At 53.0% G+C, this 11,626-nt stretch overlaps 1 protein-coding gene across 1 annotated transcript in view; it reads right to left on the bottom strand.

Annotated features, from left to right (window-relative positions):
* Window positions 1-4,404: 4,404 nt before the first annotated feature.
* The window catches only part of HTRA3 (HtrA serine peptidase 3), a 28,804-nt gene continuing 21,582 nt past the window's right edge, over window positions 4,405-11,626 (bottom strand). Inside the window, exons 7-9 of the mRNA XM_032855704.1 lie at window positions 8,369-8,417; window positions 6,760-6,855; window positions 4,405-5,416 (exon numbers count right to left, since the gene is read on the bottom strand). Of these exons, the coding sequence (XP_032711595.1) occupies window positions 5,251-5,416; window positions 6,760-6,855; window positions 8,369-8,417 (311 nt within the window). The 3' untranslated portion in view covers window positions 4,405-5,250. The remainder of the gene's footprint in view (window positions 5,417-6,759; window positions 6,856-8,368; window positions 8,418-11,626) is intronic.

The raw sequence follows: 11,626 nt of genomic DNA, 5'->3' as shown, positions 1-11,626 counted from the left end.
TTGAAATCACCCTGCTCTGTACCCACAGACTGTCTCAACCTCCAGGCTGACCACACACCTTGCAGCCGATTAGTAAAACCACTCTGAAAACCTTGTGTTTCCACCAAAGCTGGGTACCCACACACGCAACGACCGGCAGCTTCGCTCCCAGGCACACGCCCAACAAACCCTCACACAAGACACTGGACATGCACACAGAGTTGGGCACATCTTCACCGCATGGCCACAGTCCCCTGCTGGGGCAGCCCGGATGGCTGTCAGCCAGAGGCTGGGGGTACGTGGGCCGGATGTCACTCAATGATGAAAAGCAACACTTCACCACGACACACAGCAGCGTGGACAAATCTCAGGTCTGAGAAGCCGGACCCCCGTGAGGATATGCTACGTGACTCCATCCACAGCTGTAAGAAACAGGCAAACCCCCGCTCGTGAGGAGTGTTGTGCACACCGGCCACGGAACACGAAGGGACCCGAGGGGTGATTACCAACGAGCGGGGCTGCCAGTAGCCTCTGAGGCAGGGATGTGGCAGTGGGGGGGGGTGCTGTCAGCACCCTGGCTCTCGACTTGGGGGTGGTGATGTGCGTTGGCTTTCTGATGACCCTTAACAACACGGGTCCGACTGCGAGGGTCCGCCTAGACACGGAGTTTCTTTGAAAGACATGGAGCAGCGCTGTAAACATATTTTCTCCTCCCTGCGACTGTCTCGGTGATATTTTTTTTTTCCCTCTAGCTTACTTTATTATCCGGTATAAGACACGTGTAACGTACAAAATACGTGTTCATCCATGTGTTCTGTTATTGTAAGGCTTCCCATCAACAGTAGACTATCAGTAGTTACGTTTTGGGGACTCGACGCCTCTCACACCCACTATGTCCGAGGGTCAACTGTACATTCACAGGTTCGGTTAGGGCACTTTACTGTGCGTGGGTCACACTTCACAGTAAAAATGATTTTGAAGAAAACAAAAACATTTTGCGCATGTCAGCCCTTCCCTCATCATCCCGCCCCCATGCTCCTTTGTGAAAACATTTCCTGGAGGAAACATTTCAATCCAAATGAGAAAGAAATGTATAAAAGAGGAGGAAATTGAATCCAGGAAAAGTAGGTGTAATCCTGACGTGCAGAGTGAAAAGAAATGTCCCCAGGTATGCAATCACACCAAAAACGGTACAGCTGAGAGCCTAACAGTTTTGTGGATATGTGTCGTGTACTCGCAAATGTGCCATGTGCTGAAGTCAGCGTTGGCAGGTCTGGCTCCTGCCAGAGGCCCCAGGGCAGAACCCTTTCCTCCAGCTTCTAGAAGCTCCCTATGTTCCCCAGCCCCTTCCTCACATCCCACCAGCTTCTGCTTCTGTCCCTACGTCTTCCACTCTGACCATCCTGTCTCCCTCCAGTCGGGACCCTGTGACCTCGGGTCCTGCCTGGATCATCCAGGATAAGCTCCCGTGTCAGGAGCCTTCACTTGACCATGGCTGTGAGGTCTCCCTGGCTGTGGATTGTTATACAGACAGGTGACGGCTGGAGAAAGCAGGTGGAGTGGAGGGAAGGAGTACAGAGCTGGACCCCAGAAGACCTGAAGACTGTGGACCAAGAGCAGGGCAGCCGGGGGACAGGCTTGTCCACATAGACACGGGGCCAGAGCAGGTATCCCCAGGCACTGCTCAAGCCAGGGTAACAGTGGCAGGTGCCCTGCTGTTTCCTTGGTGTCTGACCCATTCCAGAGCTTCCATCTCTGTCATCCATGTTCTGGATCCAGTAATCTCCTTGGGGGCGGGGAGGGGCCCTGGAAGGAGGAGGAGGCCGTGACCCTTAGGACCAGCCCCTCCTGAAGAGCCTGGCCCAGCCCCACGAGCTCAGGCAGCGGATGTTGTCCTGTGCAGCTGTGGCCACAGCTGTCTGCTCCAGCCCAGCCCTGGTCCCCAAGAGGCCAGCCGGGAGCTCACATGTGATCCCATGTCCTACTCTCTGGGGCTCAGTTCCCACCCCTGTCCAATGGGGCGTTTGGAGCCAGGGATGTGTGATGCTCCTTCTGGTCCTGTCCTTCCTGGGTTCCAGGTGTTTACAGGGGCCCCCGAAGCTGGAATGGGGTGCTTCTCCCTGAGGGCCCTGCCCTTGTCAGCAACCCGTTTACAGCTCCCAGGACAGAGAGTGGAGGGGTGGCCTGTAAACCCAGCCACCGGGGCTTGCGTCAGGAGCCTGAAGGTTGCACAACATCTCTTGGCTGCTGGCAGGGTCTGGAAAAGTTGTTTTTCTCTGGGTGCAGCTGGAGGACCATCAGGGAAGTCGGCTTCTCCCAGCTGGGGGCATGGGGGCAGGGCTGGGTGGCTGGCGGAGGACAGAGGGCTTGAACACCACAGAGCCCAATCCCACTGCTGCAGGCCCTGACAGGGGAGGGCGCCTTCCTCCCCAGGGAGCAGCAGGCATAGGCCTCCCTGGGTGCAGCAGCCCAGAGCTGGAGTCCCCAACACGGGTCGGCCAGAAAGGGCAAAGCCAAGACCACAGCCCAGGCCTGGCTGACTCCTGAGCTCAGAGACCCCCATGTCCCACTTCCCACTTCCCAGATGGATGGGGTCATCCATGGGGCTGATGGCAGGGAGTGGCCCTGGTCATCCATGGGGCTGATGGCAGGGAGTGAGAGGATGGGAAGTGACATTTTGGGACACCTTGAGGGTCAGACCCTGAGTCAGGAGCCTTTATGTGACTTTTAATTCAGTTTTGACTGCAGCAAAGCGGGTGCCTTCTGGCAGAGTCCTGCTCTTCTCTGGGCAGTGGCCACCCCCTTTCTGGGTCCTGCTCCTGCCCCCTTTCTTTCCTTCCCTTCCAGACTCAAGGGTTTCAGGGTAGCAGCAGTTGGGGAGGGGTGAGGCTGACAGTTTGGTTGCCACTGATGCCCTCGGAGGCCATTTTCAGGGAGCCCAGTCCATCCCAGGTGCAGACCTTGGGGCCAAGGGCCTGAAATGCCCAAGATCCCCAACAGCCAGGGACATTGGTGCCCTGCCTGCAACCCACACCCCTGCCACCTCTGAGGTCTCCTACAGCTGCAAGGGACAGTTGTGGGCTCGCCATCCGTGGTAGCTCGGGTGCCTGGGGCCCTCTGCCCCCCAGCCTGAGGGTTTTCCCCAGCACAGCACAAGGTGGCTAAGCCTTGCGCAGGCCAGCCGGGTGCCAGGACCTCATTCCCCCCACAGTAGACCCGCGGCCTCGTGCTGGCCTGGGTGTGGAGAGGAGTGCTCAGTGTACGTGGTAATTGGAGCCCAAGGATTGCGAAACTGGGATGTTGAACCACAGTACGGTGTCCTCATTAAAAGCTGCTTGCGACAGTTCCTGGTCCTTTCCTGGGTGTGGATGCCGTGCGCCCTTTGGTCTGATTCTCCCCATCTCACTGGCCCGCCACAGAGCATGCACGTGCAGCCTCACCGATGCCTGGTATGCTCATCTCCAGGGATGTCCCGTGAGTCCCTCCAGGTACCACACGGAATTCCCGCTGCTGCCACGCTAGCTGAGGCCACATTCCAAAACTGCCCTGTGGCGGGCCCATTTAAATCTGGACCTGTCAAGCCTCAGGCTCTCGGAGTGTGGAAGGGCATGAAGACTGGCAATTGTCCACCCCTCCCTAAGGGGAAGGTTGCCGGTGGTCACGCGACTGTCCAGAGGCTCGCTGGGGACAGACCCTGTCACCCTGCGAGGCTTAGATCAGGGAGTTCTCTATCTTCCTGGACTCAAGGTCCAGAACCCAGGCCTGGGCCCCTCCCTCTCAGATCAGCTGGGTGCCCCTCACCCTCACCCTGGTGCCCCCACTTGCTTCCCCGGGGGTGGGGGCAGGAGCTTGCTCTGGGCAACTCAGAACTCTCAATGCCCCCTGCCCCCAGCTGGGTCCTGGGCAATCCGCTTTGTCTCTTCCTGCCTTGTTTCCCCATCGCTGGGTGAGGTGACCTGGAGCAGACACAGAGAGGCTTTGGGGGACACGGAGAGCGGCTTAGCTGGGGCTCGTGGCAAGCCGGGCACCTTTCCAAGCACCCCCCACCTCTCGCCTTGGGGGCGGTGCTATCTGTGTCCTGTCTACACCCGCAAGAGGGTAAGGCCAGGGCAGGAAAGCATCTTGCCTGAGACCACAGACCAGGAGAAGGTGGGGGAGCTGGCCCGATGCCCCTGTGCTCAAGGTGGTTTCCCCTGGCCCTCGGCTGGCTGGTGTGTCAGTTCTCCATTCAAGAGAAGCTGTGGCTGGCGGGGGGGTGGGCTTCCCGGAGCGCCCCTGCTGGCTAAGGACCATGTGCTTGTAAACTTTAATTTCCATACAGTAGAGAAACATACAGTACAAGCAACACAGGGAATCCATTGTACAGCAAAGCTCACATGTACACGTTGACACACATGTGGCCCCCTGCCGCTCTAGGGTTGATTCCGTGAGTCCATGGCCCCGTGCAGAGCGGCACAGGGGAGGCGAAGCCGGCTCAGTCCTTGCAACCCCACCCTTGTCAGGAGGCATCCTCTGCCCAGCGCCCTGTGGTCACCTCTGGGGGGGGACAAGCAGCCTTCCAGACGGTGTCAGACACTCTGCTTCTGGCCAGTCTCTGTCCCACCTCAGAAGATGACATCATCAGCAGCCACAGGGCTTGGCTGGGAAGCCAGGGGACATGCCCTCGGGGCCTGCTCTGAGCCAGCTGCCCACATTTGATTCCCCAAGGTGGTCAGACATGGCCGCCCTCCAGGGCCTCCAGCTGGTGGATGCCACAGCCCTGGTCATTCAGTGTGGTGGGCACCATGGAGTGGGGCAGGGGCTGGGAGGCCTTCCAAGGGGAGGACAGGTTGGGGCACTGACCTGAGCAGGAGACTCGGAGGGGAGGGTGGGGTAGGAGCAAGTTGGGCATTTAGATAGAGGTTGGACAGGTGTAAAGGCAGGGCCATAGAAGGGAGGCTGGGACCTGTGGGGAGCTCCAGAGGAATTTTCGATATATCCCAGGCACTTGGAAGGTGTCCCTCAGGAGCATCTGTACGAGGGGGACATCCGGCTGCCCCGTGGTACTGTGATCTGGAAGCCAACTTTCCCGAAGGCTGAGGTGGGTCCCTGGCCAAACCCTGCCTGTGACTCTGCCCCTGGACAGCCAGGGGGAGCCCACCGGCTCTGTTGAGGACCGTCTGTGGTCCTTCGTCCTGACCCTGTGGGAGGCAGCAGCTCTGAATGGGACCTCTGGGCTGGCACCTGTCCCAGACTGCAGGCTCTGGCACTCAGCGACGTGGGGTCCCACGCTCACAGGACCACCTCTGGAGCGATGCTGAACAGGAGGTCATCATTGCCCCTCCGCACCTCCAGCAGCAGAGGGGACTCGGTCAGGACGGCCTCCTGCAGCTCGCTCGAGTCTGACAGAGGGCGCCCGTTGACCTTGACGATGATGTCGCCATCTTGGATTCCCCCTCTGCCAATGGAGAGACACCCAGTCACTGCACATCCCTGAGAGGACCAGACCCCACTCAGGGGATAATCTGATCGAACAGGAGCGGTTTAAGAAAAATCATTTCAACAGGTAAGAATAACTTCCTGACTACAAGGTGTTTATACCAGCTGGAAACCCATGTCCTACCATAGGCTAGTGCTTTGTAAGCCTGCTTCTTCTCTACATTATGAGGGTTGGGTTCAAGTTCTGGCTGCAGCCTTTTTGGCTGGACTGCTGCAGGGCAGGCTTTGGCCCCTTTGAGCCTTACTTTCCACCTCTACAGTCCCATGTGGGAACACGCTGCAGATTCTGAGGTCCAGGCTGCAGTGAGGGCTGACTCATTAGGCAGCCTTGGTTGGCAGCGGCCACCCTTGCCACTGAGCCCACCGCTCTGGCTCTTAAGGAAGCCTGCCCGTGGTCCCTCCCCGTAACTGCTGAAACCCTGAATAAGGGGACTGAGTTTGGTGGCTATTCACTGATTCACAGACCTATGTTTCAACAACTCTACTGTAGGCCAGCTGCAGACCGAGCACCTGTGCTCCAGGGTCCGCCTCTCCCCATACAACCTCTGAAGCGGCACCACAGAAAACAGGAAGAGGGGTCCTGCTTGGTGGAGGGGGCCCTGTGGGGCTGGAGGCCGGCCTGCCTGGCTCCTCTCTACCCCACACCCTGTCCTCGCCCTTCACGGACCCCTGAGCACAACCTCCAGCTCCAGGGATCTCCATGTAGACTGCTGAATAAGTGCACCCCACCCACCATCCAGACACAGAGCTGGGGCCTGGATCGGCTGTACAAGCATGAGGCACCTGCCCTCCATGGGCTGCCTCAGCTCATGGTGCTGCAGACAGTCAGCTGTTCTCAGGTACCCGGTGGTTTCAAAGAACATCGTGCTTTGTCTCATTTGATCTTGACAAAGCCTCCTCAGGGGAGGAAGAGTAGGCCAGCTGCCCATTTTGCAGATGGGGAAACAGGCCCAGGAAGACCCAGGTGGGCCCACTGAGCTGGTGGGAGTTGGGCTGGATTGGGGTTTGAGCTCTAGGAGGGGGGTGCTCTCCACTACTCTGTCTCTCAAGACCCAAAGGAAAGGACATGCTGGGCTAAGGAAGGGCACTGCCAATTCTCTAAGGGGGTACATCATCTCTCCAGCCTGACTCTGGCTTAGGTGATAGACCAGAATCCCACCTGCCATTTCTGTGCCATGACATGTGCTGGGATGGGGCTCAAGGTCATGCAAGGTCACTGAAGCGGGCCCACCCTAGGCCTCATGCCCACACAACTCCACCCTCCTCCTGTCCAGCGTCCCTGCTTCCCATAGGGTGGTCTACCTCTGAGAAGGTGAGTTTGGAACAACCTCTTGCACGTAAATCCCACTGCTGACCGATGGGAAGTCTGGATTGCTGGCCTTTAGTTCTTCCACCAAACTGAAAAAGAAGTTTCACAATGAATGCACTTTTTCTGAGCCTCTAAACTAACTCTGTGGCACAAAACTCTGCCGTTCTCCCCCCAACCACCCAGGCCAGAAGAGGCATCTCCTTTGGACCCTGACACTACTCTGTTTTAACACTGACCACTCTGGGTTGTCACTTGTTCTTCTCAGTGTTGCCCACTTGACATGGGCTCCTCAAGAGAAAGTTTACTGAAGGTGGTTGATTAGAAATGTGAATAGGGGAGGGTGTTGGATAGATGGGAGGGTGGGTGGAAGGAGGGATGAGAAAGAAGGAAAGGTAGAAGAATGGATGAACCAATGGATGGATGGATGGATGGACGGATGGTGTGATGGGTGAATGGATGAAAAGACAGAAAGAAAGAACACATTTAATAGAAAGTTTGGTATATTGGTCTGGATTACAAATGGCTGTCAGATTTAATTTCTAGATTAAGAGTTGATTAAATGGGAAGAATCATCATTTTAGGGACTGTATAGTTTTGAGGGTATAATCAATTGAGCTTGCCTTAGTTCTCCCCACAGCACACAATGCTCCTCCTCCTTCTCCAAATCCTTGGACTTGACTTGGCAAATTTTTCTCACCTTGCTTCCCTTCCTTCTCCCTCTCTCTCCTTGCCCTCACACACTCCACCCTTTATTTTACTATCAGTGTTTCCAACCACCCACTCTGCTACAGATGTGACACCGATGAGTAGGACACAGTTCTCACTCCCAAGGAGTTCAGATTCAAAGTTGAGGGGGGCAGGGCACAAGAGGTAATTCCATCCCCTGGGACCAGTGCAATGCTTGGAAGGGAAGCACAGCTATACAGGGGAGAAAGGTGGTACTCCTCCCACTTGAGTTTCAAGGGGAGTAGAACAGTGTTCCCCCAAAATTTGTGTCCACCGAGAACCTCAGAATGTGACTTTGTGTAGAAATACGGTCTTTAAAGTTCTATTGGTTATGGATATCTAAGTAGTGTCATCCTGACTTAGGGTGGGACCTAAATCCAAGAATTGGTGTTTTTATAAGAGAAAGAGGCTACGTGTGGATGATTGGAGTGGTGTGACTACAAGCCAAGAAACACCTGGAACCCCCAGAAGCAGGGAGAGGCAAGGAAGGACTCTCCCCACAGAGCCTCCAGTGGGAGCATAGACCTGCTGATGCCCTGATTTTGGACCACTAGCTTCCAGAATGTCAAGAGAATGTATTCCTATTGTCTAAAAAAACCACCAAGTCCGTGGTAATTTGTTATGGCAGCCACAAAGTCTTGCTTCCCAGAGGAAGGGGCACCTGAATGGATTCCTGAGGGAACTGAAGGAACCTATTAGACAAAGTGGGGAAAGGTATTGCAGGCAGAGAGCTGGCCTGAGCAGAGGCTTGGGAATCTGAGTGTGTCTGGCCCACAGAAACACCTGTAGGCAGCTGGGCATAGCTGGGCGGGGTCTGGGAGGAGAGGGGAGGGATGAGGGTGGATGGGCAGCAGGGCTGCATCCTCAGACACTCACTTCAATGTGATGGTCCGCATCCGTATGCCGATGAATCGCTTCTTCCAATCTGGGAACAAAACATGACAGGACCTTGTTAGAGTCACTATGAAAGCCTCTGCCCACCCTCAGGGGCCAGGTGGGTTGGGAAACTCCCCCCAGGAGCAAAAAGGAGCAGGATCCATCCCATGTGGTCACAGGCATAGAACCGTCTCTGTCCTCCAGGCTGCTATTGAGGGGCTCGGAGATGTCCTGCCTAGTCTGGTGACTTCCTGCTCACCCTTGCCCACAGGCCCCATGCAACCACAGCAGCTCCCACAGCTGCTCTGCCACTGAACCCCACACCCAAACCCCAGCAGCCAGTGGAGGTCTCCTCTCCAGCCTCCATCTTGCAGGCTCCCCAAACTTGCCTGTTCAGATATGAACTTGTTACCTTCTCCTGCCTTCCCCATAAATGATAACATTAGCCAATAATGCCCAGTGAGCACTGGCTATGTGCCAAACCCTCCAGTTGGGAGACTTAAACACACAACTTCCCAGGCTGGCAGCTCTATCCCCTTGGCTCTGCCAGTCTGTGACTTAGAAGGTGTCTCAGCCCCAGAAATAACATTTTCCTATTTGGAACCATAAAACAAGTCTCAACACAATTAAAATGGCTTATCATGAAAACGTGCTCTCTGACCACCATGAAATTAAAGTAGAAATCGGTAATAGAAGGGTATCTAGAAATTTTCCAATAACTTAGAAATGAAATAACACACTTCTGAATACCTCATCTTCAAAGAAGAAATCAAAAAGGAAATTAGAAAGTATTTAAAACTATATAAAAATGAGAAAACAACATATCAACATTTGTGAGGTGCAGGTAAAGCAGTACATGGGGGAAATTAATAGTACCAGAGTGCCAATATCAGAGAAAAAGAAAGGTCTCACATCACTGATTTCAGCTTTCACCACAAGAACTAGAAAGAGAAGACTGAATGAACCCAGTGTAAGCAGAAGAAAGGGAATAATAAAGACTAGAAATCAATGAGATAGAAAACAAATTCAAAACAGAAAATAAATGAAGGGCAGAAGCTTGTTCTTGGAGATCAATAAAATCAATAAGGTTTCAGACAGACTGATCAGCCAAAAGAAGAAAAAAGAAAAAAAAAGACAATTATCCATATCAGGATCAGGCATGGGAGAAGAGACATCACCACAGAGCCTATGGTACTGCAAGGGTAAGAAGATGTAATTATGAAAAACTGGATGCCAACACATTTGACAACTCAGACAAAATGCACACATTTCTTGAATATTCCAAACTGCCAAACCTCACTCAAGAAGAAGCAGATAACCACAGAAGCCCCATCTCTATTTTGTAGTTAAAAATCTTCCCACAAAGAAAACGTCAGGGCCAGGTTGTCCCACAGGAGAACTCTACCTAATGTTTAGGAAAGAATAGTACCAGCTCTGCAGAAACTCTTCTGGAAAACTGAAAATGAGTGAATACTTCTGTGATGTTGTGATTTATAATAAGAAATATATGTTTTGGTTTTCATTTATGGTTCCCAGCACATGGCCCCTAAAACTTCTGTAATTCCCTGTGACAAGCACTCTGGGGACATCTTTTTGCTGCCAGCCCCTGAAATAGCCTCATGGTGATAAATGTGCAAAGGGTGTCTTCTGTTACTCATAACACAAGCCCCTTTCAACCACTTCCAACTGTATGTTACCGAGGTGATTTTGAGAAGACCTTAAGGTTGGGGCTGGTTGCCAGGAAGCCTACAATGTGATTAGGGGGTCGAACTTTCAGCCCCAACCTCCATGCCGCCTCTGGGGAGAGGTGAACATAATCACAAATGGCAGTGATTGAACCAAACACGCTTACACAGTGAAGCCTCCATACAATCCCAAGAGGGAGAGTCAGAGAGCTTTCAGGTTGGTGGACATGGAGGTGCTCTTTGTCCTTTCCCAGACCTACTCTGTACACCTCTCCTATTGTTCTTGAATTCTACCTCTTTACACACAAACTGACAATGTAGCAAGTAAACTGTTTTCCTGAGCTGTGTGAGCTGCTCCAGCAAATGATCAAAACCAAGGAGGGGGCTGTGGGAACCCCACATCTTCAGCTGGTGCGCCAGAAGCACAGACGACAGGCTGGACTTGTGATTGGCACCTGAAGTGGGGGGCGGTCTTGTGCAACCTTAACCATGGGTTCTGACACCCTCTCCATGTAGACAGTGTCAGACTTGGGTGAAACGGTAGGGCAGAGTGCTGGTGCAGGGGGTCCCCTTGCATTTGGTCACCAGGATGTCAGAAGTGAAGCTATGTTATAGCAGAGAACTGAGGACAGACAAGAGGCACAGGAGGGGTGTTCTTCCTAAAAACCACCCAACCATCATCCTGTACCCAAAACTGCGAGAGAATACTAGACCAAAAACCCTCATGAAGATGGCTGCAAAAAACCCTTAAACATTTTCAGCAAATCAAATCCAGCAATATATACTAATAATAATACATCATGATGGGGGAGCTTTATCCCAGGAATGCAAGGATGGTTTAACATTCAAAAATCAGCCAATGCAATTCATATTAACAGACTACAAAGGAAAGCCGTCATCTCAAAAGGTGTGGAGAAGTGTCTGACAAAATCTTCTAACCCCATCTGTTCCTAGGAAAAACTATGAATTCAAGGGGACTTTTTCCATCTGATGAAGGACACCTTCAAGAGACATTGAGTGAGCGTCCTACTTGTGGGTAAGAGTCTCGAGACTTCTCCCCCAAGGGCGAGAAGGACTCCAGGCATCCACTCTCACCACCTTCCTATTTAGTATCTTAGGAAGACTCCAGCCAGGCAAGAACAAAAGAAAAGGTATCCAGACTGGAAAGAAAGATGCAAAACTCTTTCTGTGCACAGACTGCAGGACCATCTGTGTGCAAAATCTGACAGAACCCACAGGAATTCCTACCAGCATAAGCTGTCAATGTCATGGGATCTCTTATGACTAATTGACATAAAAAATCAACTTTTCTTGTATATCCTGGTAACGAACAACCGGAAATTGAACTTCAACACCGAACAACTGAAACAGTTGAAATTGAAATCAGGAATTGACAAGCTGATTCTAAAATCCATTTGGAAATACAAAACCAAAACAATGTTGGAGGCAGGACAAAGCGGGAGGACTGATGTCACCTGACCTGAAAACACAGCAGAGCGGTGATATTCACGACAGACAGACAAGTGGGACAGAAAGGGATCATTCTACTTTCGACAAAGGGGCAAAAGCAATT

The sequence above is a fragment of the Lontra canadensis genome, unplaced genomic scaffold, assembly GCF_010015895.1.
Source record: "Lontra canadensis isolate GAN:19392208 unplaced genomic scaffold, GSC_riverotter_1.0 scaffold1, whole genome shotgun sequence".
Lineage (NCBI taxonomy): Eukaryota > Metazoa > Chordata > Mammalia > Carnivora > Mustelidae > Lontra > Lontra canadensis.
The sequence above is the reverse complement of the archived record's forward strand: the minus strand, read 5'-3'. Positions and strand labels throughout refer to the sequence as shown.